The sequence below is a fragment of the Triticum aestivum genome, chromosome 7B, assembly GCF_018294505.1.
Source record: "Triticum aestivum cultivar Chinese Spring chromosome 7B, IWGSC CS RefSeq v2.1, whole genome shotgun sequence".
Lineage (NCBI taxonomy): Eukaryota > Viridiplantae > Streptophyta > Magnoliopsida > Poales > Poaceae > Triticum > Triticum aestivum.
In genome coordinates this window covers 117,087,810-117,101,775 of record NC_057813.1, presented here as the reverse complement: position 1 = coordinate 117,101,775, position 13,966 = coordinate 117,087,810, and the positions used below count along the sequence as shown (strand labels likewise).

General features: G+C 44.3%; 1 protein-coding gene across 3 annotated transcripts; it reads left to right on the top strand.

The window, feature by feature from the left end:
• The first annotated feature begins 203 nt into the window (after nucleotides 1-203).
• Nucleotides 204-13,047, top strand: LOC123156748 (NLR family CARD domain-containing protein 3). Of its 3 annotated transcripts, XM_044574925.1 has the most exons (17): nucleotides 208-659; nucleotides 8,181-8,387; nucleotides 8,502-8,560; nucleotides 8,686-8,823; nucleotides 9,191-9,265; nucleotides 9,368-9,451; nucleotides 9,578-9,639; nucleotides 9,772-9,841; nucleotides 10,186-10,261; nucleotides 10,354-10,484; nucleotides 11,530-11,589; nucleotides 11,800-11,874; nucleotides 11,951-12,055; nucleotides 12,142-12,237; nucleotides 12,322-12,402; nucleotides 12,479-12,580; nucleotides 12,657-13,047. In XM_044574925.1, exons 1-17 carry the CDS (start codon nucleotides 308-310, stop codon nucleotides 12,723-12,725), a joined length of 1,842 nt encoding a protein of 613 aa, XP_044430860.1. In that variant the 5' UTR covers nucleotides 208-307; the 3' UTR covers nucleotides 12,726-13,047. The 3 variants fall into 3 exon arrangements, with proteins under 3 accessions (XP_044430859.1, XP_044430860.1, XP_044430861.1); XM_044574924.1 differs by having other exon boundaries at nucleotides 204-659; nucleotides 12,142-12,402; XM_044574926.1 differs by having other exon boundaries at nucleotides 378-659; nucleotides 8,174-8,387; nucleotides 12,142-12,402.
• Nucleotides 13,048-13,966: the final 919 nt, after the last annotated feature.

Sequence of the window (13,966 nt, the reverse complement as noted above, 5' to 3'; positions counted from 1 at the left end):
CTATTCTAATGGAATGAAACCATGACATTTCATTACGCTTCGTTCCCGAACCAAATATACCCTATTCGAATCACCAAGTGCACAGAAATTTAAACTCTCAAATTTTGAAGAGTTAATTTTAGGAGACAGCACACGGAGTTACTCCTAGGCTCTATCATGTCGCAGTTCAGTAGCGAGACCGGGTAAGGTAAAATTCGAAACCTGACCCGGCGTAATCCACAACCTTACCCTCTCCTGCCCCAGAAAGAAAAGCTCTCTCCCCTCCCAAAACCCCGTCCACATCTCCGGCGGACACCATCCGCATCCAATGGAGTCCTCCCTCCTCCTCTCCTCCGCCCGCCCCCTCAAGCCCTCCCTCGTCGCGCCCTCCTCCTTCGCCCATCGGCGCTGCGCCTCCTCCGGCCCGAAGCCTCTGTCTCGGCGCCTCCCCTCCCTGCCGCCGCGCGCCCGCCGGTGGAGCGTAGCGCCGCGGGCTGCGCCCGAGGCGTTCGAGGGAATTCACAGCCAGGACAAGCCCCCCGGGGTCGGACGCGGGGGTGCGCGCCGGAGAGCCTACCGCGAGGAGCAAGGGGAGCCCGTATCGCGCCCCTTGGGTGCGGGAGCGGGGGGCATCACTCGCTACATCGTCCCGGCCGGGGCGTTGCTCGCGCTGAGCTTTGGTATAGCCTGACTGTTTCCTCTCTATGCTTTCTCTTCCAATTTCCAACTTATAATAGTAGTTGAACAGTCATCTTATCATCACGAGCAGATGCCCTGTTCCCTGCTCCCTACTGAGCGCATCTCCTACGAAATACTCTGACTGTTGATGCGTAGTGTTCCTTAGAATATGTGCACAGTGTTGACCAGCTGATAGCGTGATTTCCTAGTTACAGTTTTCTCCCGGAAAAGGAGTGAATGCCCCTGACTTATGCATCGATTGATGCACGCAACCATCTTTATTGCAACGTTTTTGATGCTTATACTAGCAAAAACAAAGAAAGAAAGACTCAGAAAGACGACAACCGTGAATGATTACATGATAGTACAACTGATGCATCGCTAATCCTATTACTGGACCGGGTCATTGCTCCCCTATTGGGTCAAAATTTATTGGGTTTAGGGAAACTGCCGGAGTGTTTTTGTTGTCAACTTCCCCTATACATGATTTTTTTTTTTTGGAAATAGGGGAGCTGCTGGAGATGCTCTTAGAGACTAGAGAATCCCACGCCCCCACACACTGCAGTAAGTGCTAAGAAAATAGGCAATTTTTCGACTAATTTAATCCATAAGTAGATAACGAGCATGGCATTGACAGAACTAGGAACATACTGGTACTGATCTAAGCAAGCACGTACTACGCAAATAGTAGACAAATCTATACATGATGCTAGCACTGCTAATACAGAAATTATCAGGAGAGGGATAAACGCGGTATACCCTCCAGTAGGCCATGCAGAAGCCGCAGCCGCGGTGACAGCAGCAGCAGAAGCGTCCTCGGCGGCCTTCTTGTCGGCCTCGGTCTTCTCGGCGGCGGCACGTTCGGCGTCGCTTGACATGGTGATGACGGAGACGGCGCGGACGTAGAGGAAGTAGTGGATCGGAGGCGAGCAGTCGCGTAGTCGCTTCCCAAAAACCTATTCGCCTCTCCCCCGTACAGGAACCAGAGAGACGGAGTTTCGGAGACCTGCTCTCCCGTCAACCGTGTACGCGGTGAACGGGATGGAGTCGCCGGCGGCAGCAGCAGCAGAGGAACGACGTGGGCGTGGAGGCGGAGATGCGTTCTGTTTCGCAGCGGCTAGGGTTGGCAGCGCCCCACATATATATGTGCGTCTGCGCGTGGAGAGACGTGGGCTGAACCCACGTCCAAGTCGGTAGCCTACGATCCGACGTCTCAGATCGTGGCCCTACCTGTCAAAGACTCTCCGTTCCTGACCGACAAAAAGAAGCGCATAGGAGTGAGCTCGGCTCGGCTCAATCCCGCAACCCGTGGTGCGTCGTGACGAGGCGTGGCGTGGCGAGGCGAGCGGAGGAGGAGGAGTGCGCGAGGGCCTCTTCTCTTCTCAAGCTCCAGTAGCATGTAGAAGAGCCACCCTTATAAAACCACTCCAACTTTCCTTCCACTAGCATGGTGGGACTAAACTTCCCACCACCTTGTCATGCCACCTACATGGGCCCTTAGAGATCAAATCTGAAATTGTCATATGGGCTCTAGGCCCATCTCACATTTCGACAATCCCCCACCAGATCTTAGGGGCCCACTTTGTCCTTTGTTCCAAACGCTGTTTTGATATACTAGTGTTTCAGTGAAGACCTGTTAAGGTTGAGCTTCACCTAGAGCAAGTAGCTACACTCCTTCACAACTGAACAATGGACTATGCCTTGAATTGTCAGTTTGGCGTAAAGAAGTTTCACCACATGTCTTACTAGTACTGGGCTGCCGAAGGCTGACCCCTCGGGTGGAGCATATAAGTCACACTCCTGGCCTATTCATGAGCTTACTAGAGATCACCCCAATCTCATAGACTGTGACTAGCAGTCGGGCTCACATAGGTGTGTTCCTCCAAAGATCGCTCTGTAGGATAGCATCTTGCTTATACATATAAGCCTTGGAACACATTAAGACAGTAGTCATCCTTCCATACAGTTTCCGAGAGTATTGCATCTCCAACGGAGTGGGTTAGTAAAGTTACTCTCCTCAGTTCACCACTGGCTTGTTTTCCCAGGTCCTACTTCACGGGATCTCCGATCACATAGGTTGGGTTACCACCATGGCAACTCATGTGGGTCTCATACCCATCTCCCTCGATGCACTATCTATCACTACACGTGATAGCCCTTTCGTAAAGGGATCTGCCAGATTCTTAGCCGTATGGACATAGTCCAGCGCTATCACTCCGGAGTTTCTTAATTTTCTGACAGCTTTTAATCTCATTCTTATGTGTTTGTTGGACTTCATGTTGTCCTTTGAACTCTTCACCTTGGTGATGACAGTCTGATTATCACAGTTCATAAGGATAGCCGGAACCGGTTTATCAACCAGTGGCAAGTCCATCAAAAGATCTCGAAGCCATCCTGCTTCAACACCAGAAGTGTCTAATGCTGTTAATTCTGCTTCCATTGTCGATCTCGTTAAGATCGTTTGCTTGCAAGACTTCCAGGAAACAGCGCCACCTCCAAGAGTAAACATATACCCAGTTGTGGCCTTCATCTCATCAGCATCAGAGATCCAATTCGCATCACTATACCCTTCAAGTACCGACGGGTCTCCGGTATAGTGAAGTCCATAGTTCATAGTACCTTTCAGATAGCGCATAACTCTTTCAACAGCATGCCAATGTACATCACCCGGTTTGGAAACAAACCGGCTCAGTTTGCTCACAGCAAACGCGATGTCAGGCCTCGTTGCGCTCGCTAGGTACATCAGTGAACCAATGATTTGAGAGTATCTCAATTGATCTTTAGCCATGCCTTTGGACTTTCGAATCAACACGCTAGGATCATATGGTGTTTGAGATGGTGTGCAGTCCGAATATCCAAAACGACTCAACACCTTCTCAACATAATGGGATTGCAGAAGTGTGATCCCACCCTCATTATCTCTCAGTAGCTTGATGTTCAAGATAACATCAGCCACACCAAGGTCCTTCATCTCAAAGTTCTGAGACAGAAACGATTTGACCTCCTCAATGACTTTGAGGTTTGTTCCGAATATCAGTATGTCATCAACATACAAGCACAGTATAACTCCTTCGCCCCCACCATGGCGATAGTATACACATTTGTCAGCCTCATTAACAACGAAACCAACAGATGTCAGAGTTGTATTGAACTTATCATGCCATTGCTTAGGTGCTTGCTTCAGGCCATATAAAGATTTCAGCAACTTACACACCTTCCTTTCCTGACCATCTATCACAAAGCCATCTGGCTGTTGCATGTAGATTTCCTCATTTAGCTCTCCATTCAGAAAAGCCGTCTTAACATCCATTTGATGGACGAGAAGACCATGTGAGGCCGCCAACGAGAGTAATACTCGAATGGTGGTCAGTCTAGCCACAGGTGAATAAGTATCGAAGAAATCTTCCTCTTCTTTCTGGTCATAGCCTTTGGCCACAAGCCTGGCCTTGTACTTTTCAATCGTACCATCGGGCCTAAGCTTTTTCTTGAACACCCACTTACATCCCAATGGTTTGCAACCATAGGGACGCTCAGTGATCTCCCATGTCCCGTTAGCCATGATGGAATCCATCTCGCTACGGACCGCATCCTTCCAGTAGTCAGCTTCTGGAGAGGCATACGCTTCTGAGATAGAAGTGGGAGTATCATCCACGAGGTACACGAAGAAATCATCACCAAAGGTCTTTGCAGTCCTTTGTCTCTTGCCCCTACCAAGGGTTTCCTCGTCATCCTCCTCAGGATTTTCATCATGTGTTCGTTCATAATATTCCATAGGAATGGCAGGCTCAGGAGTCTCCTCAGATTCCTGTCTAGAAGTGCTTTGCATATCTCTCATAGGAAAAATATCCTCAAAGAATGTAGCATCCTTAGACTCTATGATTGTACCGACCTTCTGGTCAGGTAACTCAGATTTCACTACTAGAAATCTATAGCCAACGCTGTTCTTAGCGTAGCCCAAATTAACGCAGTCCACAGTCTTGGGTCCAAGCTTACGCTTTTTGGGGATCGGCACGTTGACTTTCGCCAAACAGCCCCAAGTACGCAAGTACGAGAGTGTTGTCCTTCTCTTTGCCCATCTCTCATAGGGAGTGATCTCATTATCCTTTATCGGAACTTTATTCAGGACATGACATGCCGTCAATATAGCCTCCCCCCACCATGCCTTGGATAAACCCGACGTATCTAACATGGCGTTAACCAGATCAGTTAGAGTACGGTTTTTCCGCTCGGCAACCCCGTTTGACTGGGGTGAATAGGGAGGCGTCCTCTCATGAATAATGCCGTGTTCCGCACAGAAGGAATCAAACTCACTCGAGAAGTACTCTCCACCACGATCTGAACGGAATCGTTTAATTTTCTTTTCAAGTTGATTCTCAACTTCTGCCTTATAGATTTTAAAGTAGTGTAGAGCCTCATCTTTAGTATTTAACAGATACACATAGCAATATCTAGTGGAATCATCTATCAATGTCATGAAGTATTTCTTTCCACCTTTAGTCAATACACCGTTCATCTCACAAAGATCAGAATGTATGAGTTCTAATGGTGCCAAGTGTCTCTCCTCCGCAGCCTTGTGAGGCTGGCGAGGTTGCTTAGCTTGCACACATGACAGGCACTTAGAACCTTTGGCTAAAGTGAAACTCGGGATTAAATCCAACTTAGCTAGCCGCGTCATAACACCGAAACTTATGTGACAAAGACGTGAATGCCAAACCTCAGATTCATTAACACTCGAATGAATATGGTTCACGACTTTATTACAGAAATCTGCGAGGGAAAGGCGGAACATCCCTCCGCTCTCATAACCTTTTCCAACAAATAGTCCATACTTAGTAACAACTAATTTATTAGACTCGAATACCAACTTAAACCCTTCTCTACATAGAAGGGAGCCACTAACGAGGTTCTTCTTGATGGCGGGGACATGCTGCACGTTCTTCAGCTGCACGATCCTTCCCGAAGTAAACTTCAGATCGACCGTGCCAACACCATGAACAGAAGCACTCGCGCCATTCCCCATCAATACGGACCCGTGGCCTGTGACCTGGTAAGAAGAGAACAATGAAATGTCAGCACACACATGAACACCTGCACCTGTATCCACCCACCAATCGGTAGGCTGAAACACTGAAAAAACAGTAAATAAATTACCGTACCCAGATGCACCATTCTCATTGTTGCCCACAATCATGTTGACAGACTTGGAGTCCTGTCCTGACTTCTTAAACTTGTTTGGGCACTTGTTGGCCCAATGTTCAGCCGAACCACAAGTAAAGCAGCCCTCATCCTTCTTGTTCTTCTTGAAGGTCTTCTTACCCTTCTTCTTGAAGTCGGTATTCTGTTGGACACCGTTCTTTCCCTTGAACTTGTGGGAGTTGAAGTTCCTCTGGTTCACCATGTTGGCAACAGAAGTCCCTTCGGCCCCTTTTCCGTGCGAGTCCTTTGCCCTCGAATTCTGCTCAACACTCAGATGGCCAATGACATCCTCCACAGAGAATTCACGCCTCTGATGTTTCAGAGTGGTGGCAAAGTTCCTCCAGGAATTGGGGAGCTTAGCGATTATGCAGCCCGCGACAAACTTGCCCGGTAACTCGCACTTCAGAAGCTCAAGCTCCTTAACAATGCATATTATCTCATGAGCCTGCTCCAGTACAGGACGGTTCTCAACCATCTTGTAATCGTGGAACTGCTCTATAATATACATCTCGCTCCCTGCATCGGCAGCCCCGAACTTAGATTCGAGCGCCTCCCACAAGTCCTTGGCGACATGCACATATAAATATGCGTCGACCAGTTTATCTCCGATCACGCTAAGAACTGCTCTGAGAAACACAGTGGTTGCCTCCCTGAACGCCTTCTCCTGTTCAGGAGCAATCGTTCCCGTGGACACCCCGGTGACCCAGAACACGTTCATAGCCGTGAGCCATAAAGTGGTCTTTGTCTGCCAATGCTTAAAATACGTACCGGTAAACTTATCCGGTTTCAGTGCTGCGGCAAAGCCACTTGCCGAAAAATTCCTACACATAATAGGTTTTTGGATTGCTAAGAAAATAGGCAATTTTTCGACTAATTTAATCCATAAGTAGATAACGAGCATGGCATTGACAGAACTAGGAACATACTGGTACTGATCTAAGCAAGCACGTACTACGCAAATAGTAGACAAATCTACACATGATGCTAGCACTGCTAATACAGAAATTATCAGGAGAGGGATGAACGCGGTATACCCTCCAGTAGGCCATGCAGAAGCCGCTGCCGCGGTGACAGCAGCAGCAGAAGCGTCCTCGGCGGCCTTCTTGTCGGCCTCGGTCTTCTCGGCGGCGGCACGTTCGGCGTCGCTTGACATGGTGATGACAGAGACGGCACAGACGTAGAGGAAGTAGTGGATCGGAGGCGAGCAGTCGCGTAGTCGCTTCCCAAAAACCTATTCGCCTCTCTACCGTACAAGAACCAGAGAGACGGAGTTTCGGAGACCTGCTCTCCCGTCAATCGTGTACGCGGTGAATGGGATGGAGTCGCCGGCGGCAGCAGCAGCAGAGGAACGACGTGGGCGTAGAGGCGGAGATGCGTTCTGTTTTGCAGCGGCTAGGGTTGGCATATATATGTGCGGCCGCGCGTGGAGAGACGTGGGCTGAACCCACGTCCAAGTCGGTAGCCCACGATCCGACGTCTCAGATCGTGGCCCTACCTGTCAAAGACTCTCCGTTCCTGACCGGCAAAAAGAAGCGCATAGGAGTGAGCTCGGCTCGGCTCAATCCCGCAACCCGCGGCGCGGCGAGGCGTGGCGTGGTGAGCGGAGGAGGAGGAGCGCGCGAGGGCCTCTTCTCTTCTCAAGCTCCAATAGCATGTAGAAGAGCCACCCTTATAAACCACTCCAACTTTCCTTCCACTAGCATGGTGGGACTAAACTTCCCACCACCTTGTCATGCCACCTACATGGGCCCTTAGAGATCAAATCTGAAATTGTCATATGGGCTCTAGGCCCATCTCACATTTCAACAGTAAGCACCACACTCGGTTCCTATGTGTGACCACATGAATAACCTGCAAGAAAGTTTTTTTTTTGTTACAAATAATATCATCACGACAATGCCACATAGCCCAACATAAGGCACACACGCAACCTGAATTTGAGCCTTTAGTTGTCTATTTACCCCAGGTAGCCAATTTCCAAACATATTCAAGATACTAGTTGGCAGAGTTAGGTTGAAGGCCACAAAAATAATCTGCCAGATGAGACGAGCGGAGGGGCAAAAGAGAGAAGATGTTGAATTGTTCCGTCCTGATCGCAACGGCAGTACTTTTTGTTGCCATTCCAATTGTGCTTGGCCAGATTGTCTTTTATTCAAACTTCGAACTAGCCCTCCACATAGGTACCAAATGGAAGTCTTAATGGGACCTACTACACATGTATGCTGTACGGGATGCAAAGTTCATAATCCGTTCACATGTTGTTGTACATCTTGTTTTTTGAGAGTTGGTATCTGGAACGGCTACTAATTTTCTGTTTCAGAGGACAGTCATTTGGAAGGTGGTTGAGAATTTCCTCCCCCCAAAGAGAAAGGATCAGAATTCTGGAGAACCTACATCTTCTGGGGTCACGTGGTCCTTTGCTGCCGGCTCCAATTTGTCAACATCTACAAGCACTAAAGCTCAAAAGGAGTCGAAGAAAAATCTAAACAAGTTTTATAAGGAACTTCGTACACTGAAAACCGTTAACATGGCAGGTATTTCAAAGAACTGAAGTTAGAACATTTTGCTAGCAAATGCGAGCTAAAGCTCTTGTAAGGCAACCAGTGTGCTATAATACCTTTCTCTTTAATAGTCCAGTTGTTTGGCAGGCCGTCAATTCGGGGATGAGGGACTATTCTTTCTTGCAGAAAGCTTAGCCTATAACAAGGTTAGATATCTAATGTAGTGATTGAATCTTAGCCTATAACAGGGTTAGATATGTAATGTAGCAGACATAGCACTTTCAGATTTCCTAATATCTTTGTAAACATTTGTTGTTTTCTTTGTTCCCAGAGTGCTGAAGAGGTGGACTTTTCGGGTAATGCAATAACAGCTGCGGGAATAGAAGCTTTCGATGGCATTCTCCAGATAAACACAGCTTTGAAGACTCTCAATTTATCTGGAAATATCATTGGAGATGAAGGAGCTAAGGTCTTCTCAACTTTATCATCCCTGCCTTCCATTTTGTTCTGTAGTTTGCCTGATGTATACCATGCAAATCATATATTATGTTCTGATTTTGTGCTCTGAAATTGTAGAGTAAATAGCTTTGCAATTACTTTGACTTTGTTTTTCCTGGCTGGCCAGTGTTGCATGATATTCTGTCATCTGATTTGCATTATGATTGTTCGCATCCATGCCTATTTGGAGGTTTTCACCTACATGCTAGTTTCAAATATTTGTCTGATTTCATTAGCAGCAAACTTGACTTTGGCATGCAATTTTTTAAGAAACGCAGAACAGTAATTGAGTATATTTGCATAAATTCCCACTGAATGTAACACACGAATGCTTACAGTGTCTTTCAGATATATTGATAGAAAACGTAGGTATTCAGAAGCTCTTCCTGAACAGTACAAATATCGGAGATGAGGTTCTCTCTCTCTCTCTCTCTCTGCATTTGTGTGTGTGTGTGTGTGTGTGTGTGTGTGTGTTTACCTCTTGTAATGATGTAATATGCAATTTCTTTTTTCAGGGGGCAAAAGCAATTTCAGATCTGCTGAAAAAGAACAAAACAATACGTATTGTACAGCTTAGCAACAATACAATAGAATACAGTGTATGTATAAATATCTACTGAAGCAAAAACATTCACTTCAATCACAAAAGGAGAAAGGGCTTACTATATGATTGCATCCTTGAAGAATTATGATAGCATCTCTTTTTTTTGGTTATCTTGGAACAGGGTTTTGCAAGTATTGCAGATGCACTTCTTGAGAATAATACGCTACGGAGTTTGTATCTCAAGTTAGTCGCTCACAAACCTAGTGCCTTTACCCGTGATGCTACAACGAATATGCATATCAAGCTGTGAACAGTTGACATTGTGTTTGAATCGATCTTACTAACTAATTGTACACTCTATCTGATGTATTCTAGTGGCAACTATGGTGGTCCTCTCGGTGCATCCAGCCTAGCAAAAGGAGTTGTAGGGAACAAATCTCTCAGGGTACTATTCGATATATCTGATTACGTACTTCCACATTGTTCGGTTATGGGTTGTTTTGTTTTCAAAAGATATGCATGTAAAACCAGGTTAAATAACATACAATAGCAGAATTTTGATTCAGCAATCTGGAAACTTGTTGTGTATCTGGCACTATACTAACTTGTTTTTGAATTTGAAGTCATGCTGGTACTTGTCATGAGGTGATAACCACAGAACTCTTTTCCTACCATATATGACCAAAGATCTTTAGAACCTTAGGTTGAATTGTGAAATTAGTTTTTGTTCCTGTGAGTTTTTGTTGTTTGTCCATTTTCTCTCATGTTGATTGACCTTAAATTTGTTAGGAACTTCATTTACATGGTAATGGATTTGGGAACGAGGGATTACGGGTGTTGATGTCTGCATTATCTGCTCACAAAGGTGTCTCTGTTGGCTATCCACATTGACTAGCTTGTATTTGGTTGATTGGTTGTAAAAGTTCATAATTCATTGCCTGTTTGGCTGAGTTACAGGGAAGATAACAGTCTTGGATATCGGTAACAACAACATTACATCAGAAGGTTCTCTCTATGTAGCTGAGTTCATCAAAGTGACAAAGTCTCTACGGTGGCTCAGCCTTTACATGGATGATGTTGGTGACGAGGTAGTATTGTTGTTACTGTTTACCCTCGTTTGTTAAAAGTATTGTGGTGTGTACATATAATAGGACTGCTTTAGAACTTTTGGCTGTCAGCTTCATTTTTTCTGGAACATGTGGAGCTATACCTTTTTCATGTAACTGTGATCCTTTTCAGAAACTTAAAATATGCATATTCCTATGGTTGTTCTTCCTCTCCTTGATCTGAAAAACCGAGTCTAAGTTAGCTGGCATATAGTGTATCTACTACCCTGCCTTGTACTGAGAGGCTTGCTTAGGAGAGATTGATGAATCTAGGAAGGAATAAGTTGATTTCTCATTGTTTGCCTAGAAAGACATAAGACCTAGCTTTATAGCCACGGATGGGTACAGATTGTAAATAGCAAACTCAATCTCTAACTGATAACTATTTAATCTATCCGTATACTTGTTGATAACCTTTCTGTAACTAATTGATAGGCACATGAGTTGTCTCTCCGAGCAGTGCGCCAGTTGTAGGCCCAAGGCCCACATTCTCCACCCATGACATGCCCATTTTTTCCTTCTGTGAATTGTCGACTAGAAAATGTACTGTATCATGAAATCTCAAGACGTACACCCCTTTACTCATTTGGCAGCACGCTGGGTTTGCAAAAATGTGGCCCAGCCCATCGCCTCACATGGCCTGTCTCCTGTATCAAGTAATAAAGGCACCATGACTTCACTGTGGTTGTGCATCCGTGTGATATCACCTTGGCTGAACTGATGTGAAATTGTGAACATTATTATTGGTACTTTATTTGACATGGACTTTGGAGATGTAATTGCTTGGAACTCTGGACTTGTTTATGTTTGAACTTGTGCTTTATTTATGTTAGTGTCTTTCACATGATCGTTGTAGTGCTGGAAGCTAGCAAGTCATTGTTCTGTCATCTTGTTGCTTATTCATTGTTTATTAGCTAATACTCTCACTCTCACTGCATTGAATAGATAATGACAAATACATGATACCTTAGCATTATATTTGCAATTAAACTGGCTTTTAATGTAGATTAACATGATTTTTTTTCAGGGAGCTGAAAAGGTGGCGGATGCTCTGAAGCAGAACAAAACAATTTCTACTATGGACTTTGTGAGTATTATTTGTATTGTTTTTTACCATTGACATGAAGAATGTCAAATACTTAATTTTACATTATTACCACACATTCCAAAAAAGAAGTCATATTACCACATAATCTCAGATAAGGTTTCATGTTGCTCTGTGCTACTTCAGAAACTATTAGTTTCCCTGAAGTTTTTGTCATTAGCACAAGAGCTCTGAAGTTCCTTTACTTTTCAGGGTGGTAATAACATTCACTCTAGAGGGGTAACTGCAATAGCTGAAACTTTGAAGGAGAATGAAGTGCTGACAACAGTAAGTAAACATATCATCCAAACCATTTTATTGGATGAAGTAAGGCACTTCCACTGATTCAGAATGTTACCTATAGCTGGAGTTGAGTTATAATCCAATTGGATCAGAGGGGGTAAAGGCTTTGTGTGATGTTCTTAAGTTCAACGGGAAACTCCAAACCCTTAAGCTTGGTTGGTGCCAGGTAACCATCAGAACTTAATTGAAGCGTAGATGCAGATTTAAGTATTTTTTAATCTTGCGTCTTCAGCCGAGTTATATATCCTGCAGATAGGTGTGTCAGGTGCAGAGTTCATTGCTGATTGTTTGAAGTATAACACAACATTGTCGACATTGGATTTGCGGGCAAATGGACTTGGAGATGATGTATGTGTAATCTTTGGTACATGTTCGTTAAACTTGCATGTGCTATATGATCCATCCTTTTTGACTCTTTTCATATTCCTGAAGGGTGCTATCTGCTTGGCAAGAAGTTTGAAGATAATCAATGAATCCTTGAAATCACTTGACCTTGGATTTAATGAGATTAGAGTAAGAAATACAGTTTTCAAGGTGTCAGCTATTGGCATATCTCCACTATGCTCAACATCCTTTATACTTGTGACAGGATGATGGAGCATTTGCATTGGCACAAGCACTCAAGGCCAATGAAGATCTTGCGGTCACATCATTAATGCTCGCTAACAACTTCTTTGGTAAATTTGGACAGGTTAGTTTCCTTACCAGTTAGTTCGTTTATGGGGCACATTTAAAGTTAGGTTGGCGGTTTATTTGAGTCAATACAGGTTGCTCTGACCGAGGCACGAGATCATGTATACGAGATGAGTGGAAAGGAAATAGACATTTATTATTAGTACAATTGGTTTCTCATTGCACTGTAGCTGCTATCCGATGGTTCAGCTTGTCGGTGGAAGGCGTGCTTTCTGCACAGTTGACTGTGTAATTGAGGCTTTTGGGCATTACTCGAGTAGATCAAAGGAAATGGGGGAAGAGCATGGTTTATGCTTTGCTATACAAATTTTGGTAAACTACTTGACAGTAGTTTAATCATTCAGCTGTATATATGCAAATTTTCAGAAGCACTTGCCATTCTTATTGGTTGTAATGGACCATATCCTTCATTTCAGATATGGATTTGACTAATTAGTGACGACTTTTGCCAGCTCTTTTTCTTTAGTCTGGTTGTCATTTGTCGTACATATGTAACTTATTTATTTTTGAATCATACGATCACTTACATACTAAGTAGAGTCATTTTCAAGCCTGACGATTTTCTTATGGGGTCATCTGGGAAAAGACATTTCTGCTCTTGTAAGTGTATACACCCATTCTCTAGACCATTCCGTGTTGCATTTACATTCAACCCCACAATTTCCACCGCATGATCATGCAAAGTTTCATGTGGTACATTTCAAATTTACATTATCATCCATGCTGAATGGGATTCACTGAGCTCATCTGCTGTTATGTTGTGATGGAAACTATAATAACCTGGCACTTTGTGTTGGGCATTCCCTGGATTTATGCATTTTTTCTGTTAGGGTTGGGTAGATAAAGGATGAGGCAATATCACTTCTTGGACACTTCACTTGCAGTGACACTAACTTTTTATTACTGTTTCAGTTTTATAGGAGATATGGAGTAAAATGGCAGTTTTGCTCTTGGAACCGAACTAGGATCACTGTTGGTTGTGGATGTAAAACTATTTTTGTTTTAGAACAGCGAACAGGGTATCGTTTTTTTCCATGGGGACAAACTAAGCACATAGGTCATTGCCCTTGAGAGGATATATCTGTTGCTTCCACATACGTTTTTTCCATGCTACCTAAGAACAGATGCAAAATCTAAAAGTTCTTTATTTTTTGGACAACCTTGATACGTGATGCATCTGCCATGGCACACAAATTCAAGACCAGTTTTTATTCACAGCTCGGTGCAAAAAGAATAGGTAAATCCAACTGTGGATAGTACATAGGGGGACTTTAGATAATTTGATTTGAATAGTATATGTTCTGTACTATTCACATTTTTTTTCGTGGGGGTACTATTCACATTCTGATTTTTCATTTTTCTTGTTTCTTGATCGATCAAGTTT